General features: G+C 45.6%; 1 protein-coding gene and 1 non-coding gene across 5 annotated transcripts; both read right to left on the bottom strand.

Annotated features, from left to right (window-relative positions):
• Positions 1–2,976: 2,976 nt before the first annotated feature.
• On the bottom strand, positions 2,977–8,462 carry FMC1 (formation of mitochondrial complex V assembly factor 1 homolog). 4 transcript variants are annotated; one of them, XM_058427169.1, is made up of 4 exons: positions 8,264–8,462; positions 7,610–7,762; positions 7,248–7,442; positions 2,977–3,273 (listed from the first exon to the last, which is right to left on the bottom strand). In XM_058427169.1, the coding sequence occupies exons 3-4, from the start codon at positions 7,383–7,385 to the stop codon at positions 3,070–3,072; spliced, it is 342 nt and encodes a 113-aa protein (XP_058283152.1). In that variant the 5' UTR covers positions 7,386–7,442; positions 7,610–7,762; positions 8,264–8,462; the 3' UTR covers positions 2,977–3,069. The 4 variants fall into 4 exon arrangements, with proteins under 4 accessions (XP_058283152.1, XP_058283145.1, XP_058283139.1 ...); XM_058427162.1 differs by lacking the exon at positions 8,264–8,462 and having other exon boundaries at positions 7,248–7,445; positions 7,610–7,995; XM_058427156.1 differs by lacking the exon at positions 8,264–8,462 and having other exon boundaries at positions 7,610–7,995.
• TRNAR-CCU (transfer RNA arginine (anticodon CCU)) lies at positions 8,011–8,083 on the bottom strand. The gene has a single exon. It is a non-coding gene; the product is annotated as a tRNA-Arg (tRNA).
• Positions 8,463–11,374: the final 2,912 nt, after the last annotated feature.

Genomic DNA, 11,374 nt, shown 5'->3' with positions numbered 1-11,374 from the left:
CGGCCGTTCAAAGTGCTGGGATTACAGGCATGAGCCACCGTGCCCGGCCTAAATATTTATTTTTTAACAATCTAAATCTATATGACTTCAAAACCATACTATTTCTTACCATTAGACAATTCTGCTTCAAATCTCTTTCTTGAAAAATAATGGCCAGACATGGTGGCTCATGCCTATAATCCCAGCACTTTGGGGGTCCTAGGTGGGAGGATCACTTGAGCCCACAAGTTCAAGACCAACCTGGGCAACACAGTGAGACCCCATCTCTATTTTAAAAAAAAGGAAAAATATTATTATATATTATTGTGTATATTATAATATTGTATATTATAGGCCGGGCGCGGTGGCTCACGCTTGTAATCCCAGCACTTTGGGGGGCCGAGGCTGGAGGATCATGAGGTCAGGAGATCGAGACCACGGTGAAACCCCGTCTCTACTAAAAATACAAAAAAAATTAGCCGGGTGTGGTGGTGGGCGCCTGTAATCCCAGCTACTCGGAGAGGCTGAGGCAGGAGAATGGCGTGAACCCGGGAGGCGGAGCTTGCAGTGAGCCGAGATTGCGCCACTGCACTCCAGCCTGGGCGACAGAGCAAGACTCCGTCTCAAAAAAAAAAAAAAAAAAAATTGTATAATGTACATATTATAATTATTATATATTATTGTATATATTCAATATGGTAACAACAAAGGAAATCAAAACATTAACCTATCCTCACCCTTTTGCTTTCTTCACTCTTACCAAAGTAAAATATGAGTATTAATAACAAACCTGCATCCATGAAATAAAGCAGAGAACAAATAAACATATGTCAGCTGGGCATGGCGGCTCACACCTGTAATCCTAACATTTTGAGAGGCCCAGGCAGGCGATCACTTGAGGTCAGGAGTTCGAGACCAGCCTGGCCAACATGGTGAAACCCCATCTCTACTAAAAATACAAAAATGAGCTGGGTGTGGTGGCGGACACCTGCAGTCCCAGCCACTCAGGAGGCTAAAGCAGAAGAATCACTTGAACCCAGGAGGCAGAGGTTGCAGTACTCCATTGTATTCCAGCCTGGGCAACAGAGTGAGACCCTGTCTCAAAACAAAACAAAACAAAAAGAGTATGTTAAACATTTCTTTTAATATATTCAGTCAAATAAATGCTTGTTTGACCTATTAATACTATTATTTTAATGTTAACCTCTTAGAAGAGATGGTGTTTTGAATTGCCCTTTTTTTTTTTTTGAGATGGAGTTCCATTCTTGTTGCCCAGGCTGGAGTGCAATGGTGCAATCTCAGCTCACTGCAACCTCCGCCTCCTGGGTTCAAGTGATTTTCCTGCCTCAGCCTCCACACCCAGCTAATTCTGTAGTTTTAGTAGAGATGAGATTTCTCCACGTTGGTCAGGCTGGTCTGGAACTCCCAACCTCAGGTGATCCGCCCACTTCGGCTTCCCAAAGTCCTGGGATTACAGGCGTGAGCCACCACACCCAGCTTGAATTGCTTTATGAATAGTTCTGTTGAGACTGTACTTCTCCGAGTGGAGCTAAGTTATGTATTCAAAAACATTTAATACATGCAATGTGTAAGTCACTGTGGAAGGTGCTTTGGAAATTGCAAAGATGAATGAGACATAGTCCAGGAGAAAAGAGGTTATCTATCTACCAGAAGAAACTGACATATACCATAAAGGAGCCAAAGGTAAATAAGTGTTGGCAATTCACAGAAAGAGAATGATTTTTGAGGAAATAAGGATATAAGAAGCAAAGGGACCCTTTAGGAGACTATTTTATTGGTTCAGCCAAAAGATTCTCAGTGCTTGAACTAGGACAGAGGCAGTGGAGACAGATGGGGGAGAAGGTTATTAGAGCTATTGCAGAAGCTGAAATTGCTGAATAATTGTGAAAAATAAGGAGACAGGAATACCAAATGAAGCCCAAGTTTCTGTCTTGGTTAGCAAGTGCATGGTGGAACTATTTGCCCAGATAGGGAGTTCAAGAGGCGGAACAATTTGACAAGATTAGGATACAGAAAGAGATGTCTATGTACTTATCCATCCCTCTCTGTGGGTTATAGCTGAGCTGTGGCCATGTTCCTCAGCTTAAGGGCCTGCATTGGTCAGGCCTAGGGAGGTTAGAACTCTCCACTAGAGAGTCTCTCTTAACCTATTCTGTCCGGGGGCTGCCCAATTAAAAATAAAATATAAAAAGACCTCTCTACTATTGAGAATCCCTAAGAGCTTCACCATCTCGACCTTAATTCGCCCACATCTTTATGTATCCCTTTAACTCTCCTCAATGACCCTATTTGAGTGTGCCACCTATTTCCTGCCAGGACTGTAACACATCAAATTTATGTATTTTTAAATGAGATATGTATGTATAATTGTATATGTATAGGAAATATCTGGAAAGACGCACATCAAACTGTTAGTAATAGTGACCACCTGGTAATGGGGACAAAGGAGGAGGACAAAGGAAAAGAGGGTTTCTTTTATAACATTTGAATTCCTTAAACAAAAGGCTTGTACTACTTTTTTTTTTTTTTTGAGACGGAGTTTCGCTCCTGTTGCCTAGACTGGAGTACCATGGCGCGATCTCAGCTCACGGCAACCTTCACCTCCCGGGTTCAAGCGATTCTCCTGTCCCAGCCTCCTGAGTAGCTGGGATTACGGGCATGTGCCACCATGCCCAGCTAATTTTGTATTTTTAGTAGAGACAGGGTTTTTCCATGTTGGTCAGGCTGGTCTCGAACTCCCGAACTAAGGTGATCCGCCTGCCTTGGCCTCCCAAAGTGCTGGGATTGCAGGCGTGAGCCACCATGCCTGGCCAAGGCTTGTACTACTTTTAAAATTAAAAAAAAAAAAAATTTTTTTTTTAAGTAGAAAAACAACATCAGTCTAGTGCAAAAAGTTCAGTAAATTCACTGAGAGTAAAGATGAAACCTTCAGTTAATTCCCCTTAGAACTAGTAAACAAAATTACAGAGAAAAACCTTAAACTTAAAAAAAAAATTTAATGATAAATACATCTTGATAGAAATTATTCAATTCTCCTATGAATGCAGCATCCGAGGATACTCTCCATGTTCATGGCTCCCAGCCCTTCCCTCCAGGCTGACGGGGCAACTTGAGACCCACCAAGCCAGCAGACTCCTCCACTGAGCGCTCACCCTTGCCATGAAATTCCTGATGTAGGGCCACATGTTCCCGGATGCTACGCAGGAGGCAAAGATAGGTGGCAGCTTGGAAATGAAGCTCATGTTGGGCTCTGCACAACTTTTCACTGGTGACCTAGAGAAGCAACAAGTCAGAAATTCTTAACCCAGCTACAGATACAGGTCCACAGAGAAAGATTTAATAAATAAGCATTCACTAGAGTGAAAGTAAATTGCACAGAGGAAATACAGACATGTATGTATATACATGTATACTTAATACATCTATAGAGGCACTCTATAATTATTAGTAAAGCTGACCTCTAGTTCAGATTTTTAAAAGGAGTTGCACTGAATGTCCCTGTATTCAGTCAGTATTGCAAGAAGTCATCTAGTTTCAATTCCTTAATTTTACAGATGAGGAAACTAAAGTCCAGAGATGCTCAGAGGTTGGTTAATGGTAGATATGGAAATTATAATTAGGTCACTGATCATTAATGTCACCTAAAGAATATTATGTAGAACTTTCTCCCTTTCAAGCAAATAAAGGACTGCTTTATTTATATTTCTGGGACTTTGATTAACGTGGCATATACCTTTCATTACAATGAAAATTGAAAACTTGGCTGGGCACGGTGGCTCACGCCTGTAATCCCAGCACTTTGGGAGGCCGAGGCGGGCAGATCACGAGGTCAGGGGATCAAGACCATCCTGGCTAACACGGTGAAACCCTGTCTCTACTAAAAATAGAAAAAAAAAAAAAAAATTAGCCGGGCGTGGTAGTGGGCGCCTGTAGTCCCAACTACTCGGGAGGCTGAGGTGGGAGAATGCCGTGAACCCAGGAGGCGGAGCTTGCAGTGAGCCAAGATCGGGCCACTGCACTCCAGTCTGGGCGACAGAAGGAGACTCCATCTCAACAAAAAAAAAAAAGAAAGAAAATTGAAAACTTTTGTCTGAAAAATGATAGCTTTGTGCTAAATAGTAACAAATGAAGGTTTTATGTATAAAAGTAATATGCTTATGTTCGTATTACTTATTACAATTGGCCCTCCATATCCATGGGTTCTGCATCTTTGGATTCAATCAACTTCTGATAAAAAATACTCAGAAAAAAATGAAAGGATGATCATGTCTTACCAAACATATGTTTTGTCATTATTCCCTAAACAATGTAGTATAACAACTATTTACATAGCATTTACATTGCATAAGGTATTATAATCTAGAGATGACCAACTATACAGGAGGATGTGCATAGTTATATTGCAAATACTACAGCATTTTATGCCAGGGACTTGAGCATCTATGGATTTTGGTATACCTGAGCGGGGGCGGGGGGTGTCCTGGAACCAATCCCCATCCTGGAACCAATCCCCACAGTTACTGAGGAATGGCTGTTCTCGCTCTCACAATTTGCTTATCCATCTTGAAAAATCTGGACTCACGACTTTAAGAAGCTAGAAATTCCATATCCATTCCAAAGTCCCCAAATGACTCGAAACCTTTTTTCTTCATCATACTTAACTTTTGAGATTCAATGCACCCTCTTTGACTAGTTCTGTATTCAAGGCTGTGAGAAAGGGGCAGGAAAGGTGAGATGGGGATGTGTGCATAGCTTTGAGGGACTAAAGGAGCCATGTCCAAGTGTGGATGAATCTGGGCACCACTGCCTACATAATCTGCCCCCTACCAACTTTTTTTTTTTTTTTTGAGACAGGATCTCACTTTGTTGCCCAGGCTGGAGTGCAATGGCATGAACATGGCTGTCGATCTCCCCAGCTCAAGTGATCCTCCTGCCTCAGCCCCGAAGTAGCTGGGACTACAGACGCACGCCACCATATCCGGCTAATTTTTGTATTTTTTTATAGAAACAGGGTTTCACCATGTTGCCCAGGCTGGTCTTGAACTCCTGGGCACAAGCGATCCACCCGCCGCCTCCTCCCAGAGTGCTGGGATTACAGGCGTGAGCCACCGCTCCTGGCCTAATCCCCTTTCTCTATCTGAATATCTAGGGTTAGAATCTGAAAACTAGAATGTGTGTGGCTTCTTGGTTTTTGAGACAGGGTCTCGCTCCGTGGCCTATGCTGGAGAGCAGTGGTATGAACATGGCTCACTGCAGCCTCGATCGACTTCTTGGGCTCAAGTGATCCTCTCACCTCAGCTTCCCAATTAGCTGGAACTAGAGGATGGGCCATCACGCCTGGATAATTTTCAAATTTTTTGGAGAGGAGGTCTCACTACACTATGTTGCCCATGCTGTTAGAATGTGGGTTTTAGGATCTGCAGATCGTGTTGAAAGCAACATTCATTAGCTGCTTAAAAACAGAATTAATCTGCTTTAATACAAATTGAACTTTTTAGTAATTTAAATTTTATGAGAAATCAACACCAATGTCTACCATTAACAAATCATAGCATCCATTTCTATTAATACATAAGCCCAAATTTGTGGAATTTTACATGGGAATTCTAGGTTAATGTAGGATAGAATACTGCTCTTGATTCGGTTGAGCCTGAATGATGAGGACAAAAGGGTCAGCAATAGACAGGAAACAGTAAATAGATCAAAAGAACCCAAAAGAAATCAAATGAAATAGAACACTGCATTTTCCCTGTGGAGAAAGGAGAGGTTTCTCCCTAATAGAATCCCTTCTCCGGAGGGAAAGGATAGAGAAAATGGGATGGTTATTGAGTTAGCTCTGAGCCTGAAGGAAATAGAAACCGTTTCCCCTATGCTCAAGTGCATTCCAGAGCGGTATTTGCAGAATGTACCATGAATTTCAGAACCATTACCAAGTCTCTGTCTCAAGGGTAATAATGTTATCCCCATAAGGTACAACTATAATCATGTCACCTCCTTAAAAATCTTAGAATGGGGCCAAGTTCGGTAGTTCACACCTGTAATCACACCACTTTGGGAGGCCGAGGCAGGCGGATCACCTGAGGTCGGGAGTTCAAGACCAGCCTGACCAACATGGAGAAACCCGGTCTCCACTAAAAATACAAAATTAGCCGGGCATGGTGTCGCATGTCACCTGCCTGTACTACTCGGGAGGCTGAGGCAGGAGAATCGCTTGAACCTGGGAGGCGATCGCAATCTTAGAAGGGCTTCCCATCACACTTACAATAAAGTTTAAATTCCTGTTCGGCCTACTACTTCATCTACCTCCACTTCACCCACCACACCCTAGGGCTAAACCACTCTCAATTGGCAATTTTTCTCCCCTTGGGCTTTCAATTGTGTAGCTTTTAAACCTGGACCCTAACCCCAATTTACTTGCTAACTCCAAATTAGCCTTCAGGTCCCTGATTAATTCCTCTGGAAAACTTCCCTAACTACCCCTTCTTTATACCCCAGCCCCTGTTGTCTACACATTGAGCACTTATTTATCCTAAGTACTTTACTGCACGGCTCCTCAGGTGGGCAGCAAGCTTCTTAAAGGACAGGACCCATGTGCATCTGATTCTTCCTGTTTAGACCAGATTCCTAGCACAGCCCCTAACGTTGTCATCTTTTAAAAACTAGGTGAATTTGAGTTCTAAGATTTTACATTCTGACGTCCATGGCTCAGAAATTCGACAGTTGATCGTTCTCCCTTTCCTCACATTGCTCAAGGGCAGCAAGTTTCCTTCCCTAAAGCCCAGTTGTTCTTTTCCGCCTCAAAAAAAAATGCTTCTTAGAATAACTTTTCTAGGGGATGGGTGAGCAAATTGTTGGCCAGATGCTGTGGCTTTAAGTTTAGCGACAGTACACCCTTCAACGCCATCTTTATTCTTTTATCCCCAGCATTCCCTCCATTCCACTTTCCTGACTTTACCCTCCGCAGAGGCAACAGACCAGCCAATGAAATCCTTCGGGACGGGTCCGCCCCTCTGCAGGACAGACTGACGTCCCCAGAGCGACTCTGCGCCCCCGCCGGTCCTTTGGTCCCCGAGTTTATGCCAGAGCATGGAGCCTAGGGCCTGGGGTGGTTTGGTCGGAACCAGGGCTCCGTGGGAGGACTCGCCTCAGAAGTGCAGGAATTAAACACCGTGCTCCCCACCCTAGCCCAGACCCGGCTCTTCCTCCCTTCCCCAGCACGTAGAGCACCCGGGACATGGCTCCCGTACCCGATGTGCACGGAAAGCCTTCACAAGGTACCGATAGGCCGCGGTGTCGCGATAGGGTCGGCCGGTGGCCGCGCTCAGATAGCGCAACTCCCGCAGAAGTCCTCGAAAAGTGTGCACCGGGGACCCTAAGGCCGCCATTTTCCTGTCCTTCTCCGAGCCTGGTTCCCGACGGCGTCCTACGACCCTGCAAAACCCCTCCTCCCGCCCAGGCGCCTAATGGTGCGGTCAGACCGACTACCGACTCCCCCTATCGACTGACGAGCAGTGGAACCGCTCACTTGTCCGTTGTACCGAGCCTTATTAATCGAAGGCCGAGGGGCGCCCTAACAAGAAAACCAAACGAAACCCGACTGTTAACTGACGGTACCAGGTCCTCTAACCCAGAACAAGGGTTTGGGGAAACAAGGGCCTTTCTTCACTGCGTCACTGAAGATGCCCGTTAGCCGACCAACCGCTGAGTCTCAGGAGAAGCGGGCCCGGCGGGGGGTGTGGGTGTGGATTTGATATGGAACACGCTGAGAAGACATTTTTAAGTGATTTATAGAAGGGATATCAAAATTCAACGTACTGACGTTTCCCCAAATCCCAGGGGACCTGCGGCTCAGCGAAAGGACATGGGAGTGTGGAGATTCTCGAAAATTGCAGCCCACCAGCTAGTAAAAACACACACACGCCTCCCATTTAAAAAAAAAAAAAGTTGACATATTTCGCTTTGTTTAGAAGAGGAAAAAAGTATTTTAGAGGCCAAAAAAAAGTCTCATGCCACCCCAGATGGGACTCGAACCCACAATCCCTGGCTTAGGAGGCCAATGCCTTATCCATTAGGCCACTGGGGCTTCTATGAAGGACGCCTCACACAACGTATTCAACTGTTTTCCTCTTTGGTACGTCACATCATTTCATTTTCGCCTTACCCTATCCCAGGAAACCACACCTAGCGCCCACGTGAGGGGTGACGTATGCTGGGAGTTGTAGTTAGAGAACAAAAGCCCACATCACTGCGCCAAAGGCTTTACCCTCGAAACTGCACCGATGCTCCGGACGTTGAACGGGCGCGCGCACGCTTCTGCGTACGCGCTTGCCAGCGCAATAGTCTCCGCGCCTGCGCCCTAGTCCCCGCGCCTGCGCAAAAGCGGGCATGCGTCGTCGCGGAGCACAGCGCCCTCGACAAATTGGCCGGATTTTCGAGACTCGCCCTCTGAACGTCAGTTCTGTTGGGTTTTTACCGGAAGCAGCCGGACCTTTTCCGGTGTTGCGACTTTCCAGGAGGAGCCTTGCTCCAGCGGCCGTTAGATGGCGCCTGCGGCGGTCAGTTTCTCTTTCCGGTTGAAGCGTTGAGGCCATTTCCGCAGGCTGGGCGCGGTGGCTCACGCTTGTAATCCCAGCACTTTGGGAGGCCGAGGCGGGCGGATCATCTTAGTTCGGGGGTTTGAAACCAGCCTGACCAACACGGAGAAACCCTGTCTCTACTAAAAATACAGAATTAGCCGGGCGTGGTGGCGCATGCCTGTAATCCCAGCTACTCAGGAGGCTGAGGCAGGAGAATTGCTTGAACCCTGGAATCGGAGTTTGCAGTGAGCCGAGATCGCACCATTGCTCTCCAGACTGGGCAACAAGAGCGAAACTCCATCTCAAAAAAAAAGAAAAAGAAGGCCGGGCGCGGTGGCTCACGCTTATAATCCCAGCACTTTGGGAGGCCGAGGCGGGCGGATCACGAGGTCAGGAGATCGAGACCACAGTGAAACCCCGTCTCTACTAAAAATACAAAAAATTAGCCGGGCGTGGTGGCGGGCTCCTGTAGTCCCAGCTACTCGGAGAGGCTGAGGCAGGAGAATGGCGTGAACCCGGGAGGCGGAGCTTGCAGTGAGCCGAGATCGGGCCACTGCACTCCAGCCTGGGTGACAGAGCAAGACTCCGTCTCAAAAAAAAAAAAAAAAAAAAGAAACCTAAACAGTTTACTTCTTTAGTTCCTATTTGTTGTGCTGTTTGTAATAAGAAGACTTGAGGAAAAGTATATAATACTGAGGTGAAACCTGACTATCAGGTTGTATGCACCTAGCATGATGAATTTAATGACAACCATTTGGTACAGTCACAATTCTGAATTGATTCAAATGACATAGAAGTGACCTTGGAATTTAGGTGCTACTTTTATGTGAGAAATCTCAAGCTCAGTGAATTACACAAATTCATTCTGCTAGTCATTTTTTAGTGCATTTTTGTTGTTATAGCATGTGACTTAAGATATCATTATGGAAGCCAGGTGCAGTGGCTCACGCCTGTAATCCCTGCACTTTGGAAGGCCGAGGTGGGTGGATCACCTGAGGTCAAGAGTTTGAGACCAGTCCGGCCAACATGATGAAACCCCGTCTCTACTAAAAATACAAAAAATTAGCCGGGCATGGTGGCAGGCACCTGTAATCCCAGCTACTTAGGAGGCTGAGGCAGGAGAATCACTTGAACCCGGGAGGTGGAGGTTGCAGTGAGCTGAGATAGTGCCACTGCACCCCAGCCTGGGTAATAAGATCAAAACGCCATCTAAAAAAAAGAAAAGAAAAGAAAAAACAAGATGTCATTATGGCATATGATGAGTGTAGGAATGGTCTGCCACAACATCTTGGCAACCATGCACATCTCCATGTAGGCCATGTATATTGCAGTCAGGCACCCCCAAAATCTATTTCCCCATTTTCCAGTAGAATGCCCTGTGATTGCTCCTGATGCAAAAGAGGATATGCCTGGTAAGGAGTGACTGTAAGGCAGTTTCGCATCCCTGTTTTTTGGGAGACTGCTACAAGGCCATTTCTCATCAACTTCTCTAATTTCAGTTGAGCACAGAACTTTCCACTTTATTCTAACATGGTACAGCTGCAGACTTCTGTGTGAGTCTATAAAATGCCTTGGTTGTAGTTCGGATTTGGCTCCATGCAGAGCAATCCACCACTTGAGCTATCTTCATCATCGTGAGCTATGATTCATCATCATTCTGCTGGGCTGGGGACATGGGAGCGGACACCATCTTGCTTTTGCTGTCTGTGTAAATAATAAACTATCTGAACCCATTGGACTCATTGTCTCCTTCTTGACTGGGTCTGTCGAAGTTTGGCAAGTCAGCCTAGAAACTACTGCAGTGTTAGGCACTGAGCTGTTGCTTAGGGACTGCTTGACCACTTGAAAATGAGGTTGAATATAAAAGAAATGACATCACATTTGGAGTCACCCTCGATGTGTGAATAATAGACTCATTAAAATGTCCATCAACAGGGATGAATAAATAAAATGTAGCATATCGGTACAGTGGAATACTACTCAGCAATAAAAAAGGACAAACTACAGATGCATGTGATAACATGGATGAATCTAAAGTCATTATCCTGAGCAAAACCAGACACAAAGCCTACATACTATATGATCCATTTATATAAAATGCAACTCAATCTATAGTGACAAAAATCTCATTTGGGGCAGTGGTTTCAGTTATATCAAAAACCATTAAATTGTATACTTTAGCCAGACTTGGTGGCTCACGCCTGTAATCCTAGCACTTTGGGAGGCCGAGGCAGGTGGATCACTTGAGGTCAGGAGTTCAAAACCAGCCTGGCCAACATGGCGAAACTGTCTCTACTAAAAATACAAAAATGAGCTGGGCTTGCTGGCGCATACCTATGATCCCAGCTACTTGGGAGGCTGAAGCACAAAAATCGCTTGAACCCAGGAGGCAGAGGTTGCAGTGAGCCAAGATTGCACTCCAGCCTGGGTGACAGAGCAAGACTCTGGCTGGGAGCAGTGGCTCATGCCTGTAATCCCAGCATTTTGGGAGGCAGAGGCAGGTGGATCTGGAGTTCGAGACCAGGCTGACCAACGTTGTGAAACCCCGTCTGTACTAAAAATACAAAACTTTGCCAGGTGTGGTGGTGGACACCTGTAATCCCAGCTACTCAGGAGGCTGAGGCAGGAGAATCGCTTGAACTGGGAGCCAGAGGTTGCAGTGAGCCAAGATCACACCATTGCATTCTAGCCTGGGCAACAAGAGTGAAACTACATCTCAAAAAAAAAAAAAATTGTATATTTAAGCAGATGAAGTCAGATCAGAAAGCTCTGTGTATATCAGTTGTCTTCTCTTTCTG

This window comes from Hylobates moloch, unplaced genomic scaffold, assembly GCF_009828535.3.
Source record: "Hylobates moloch isolate HMO894 unplaced genomic scaffold, HMol_V3 SCAFFOLD_1, whole genome shotgun sequence".
Lineage (NCBI taxonomy): Eukaryota > Metazoa > Chordata > Mammalia > Primates > Hylobatidae > Hylobates > Hylobates moloch.
The sequence above is the reverse complement of the archived record's forward strand: the minus strand, read 5'-3'. Positions and strand labels throughout refer to the sequence as shown.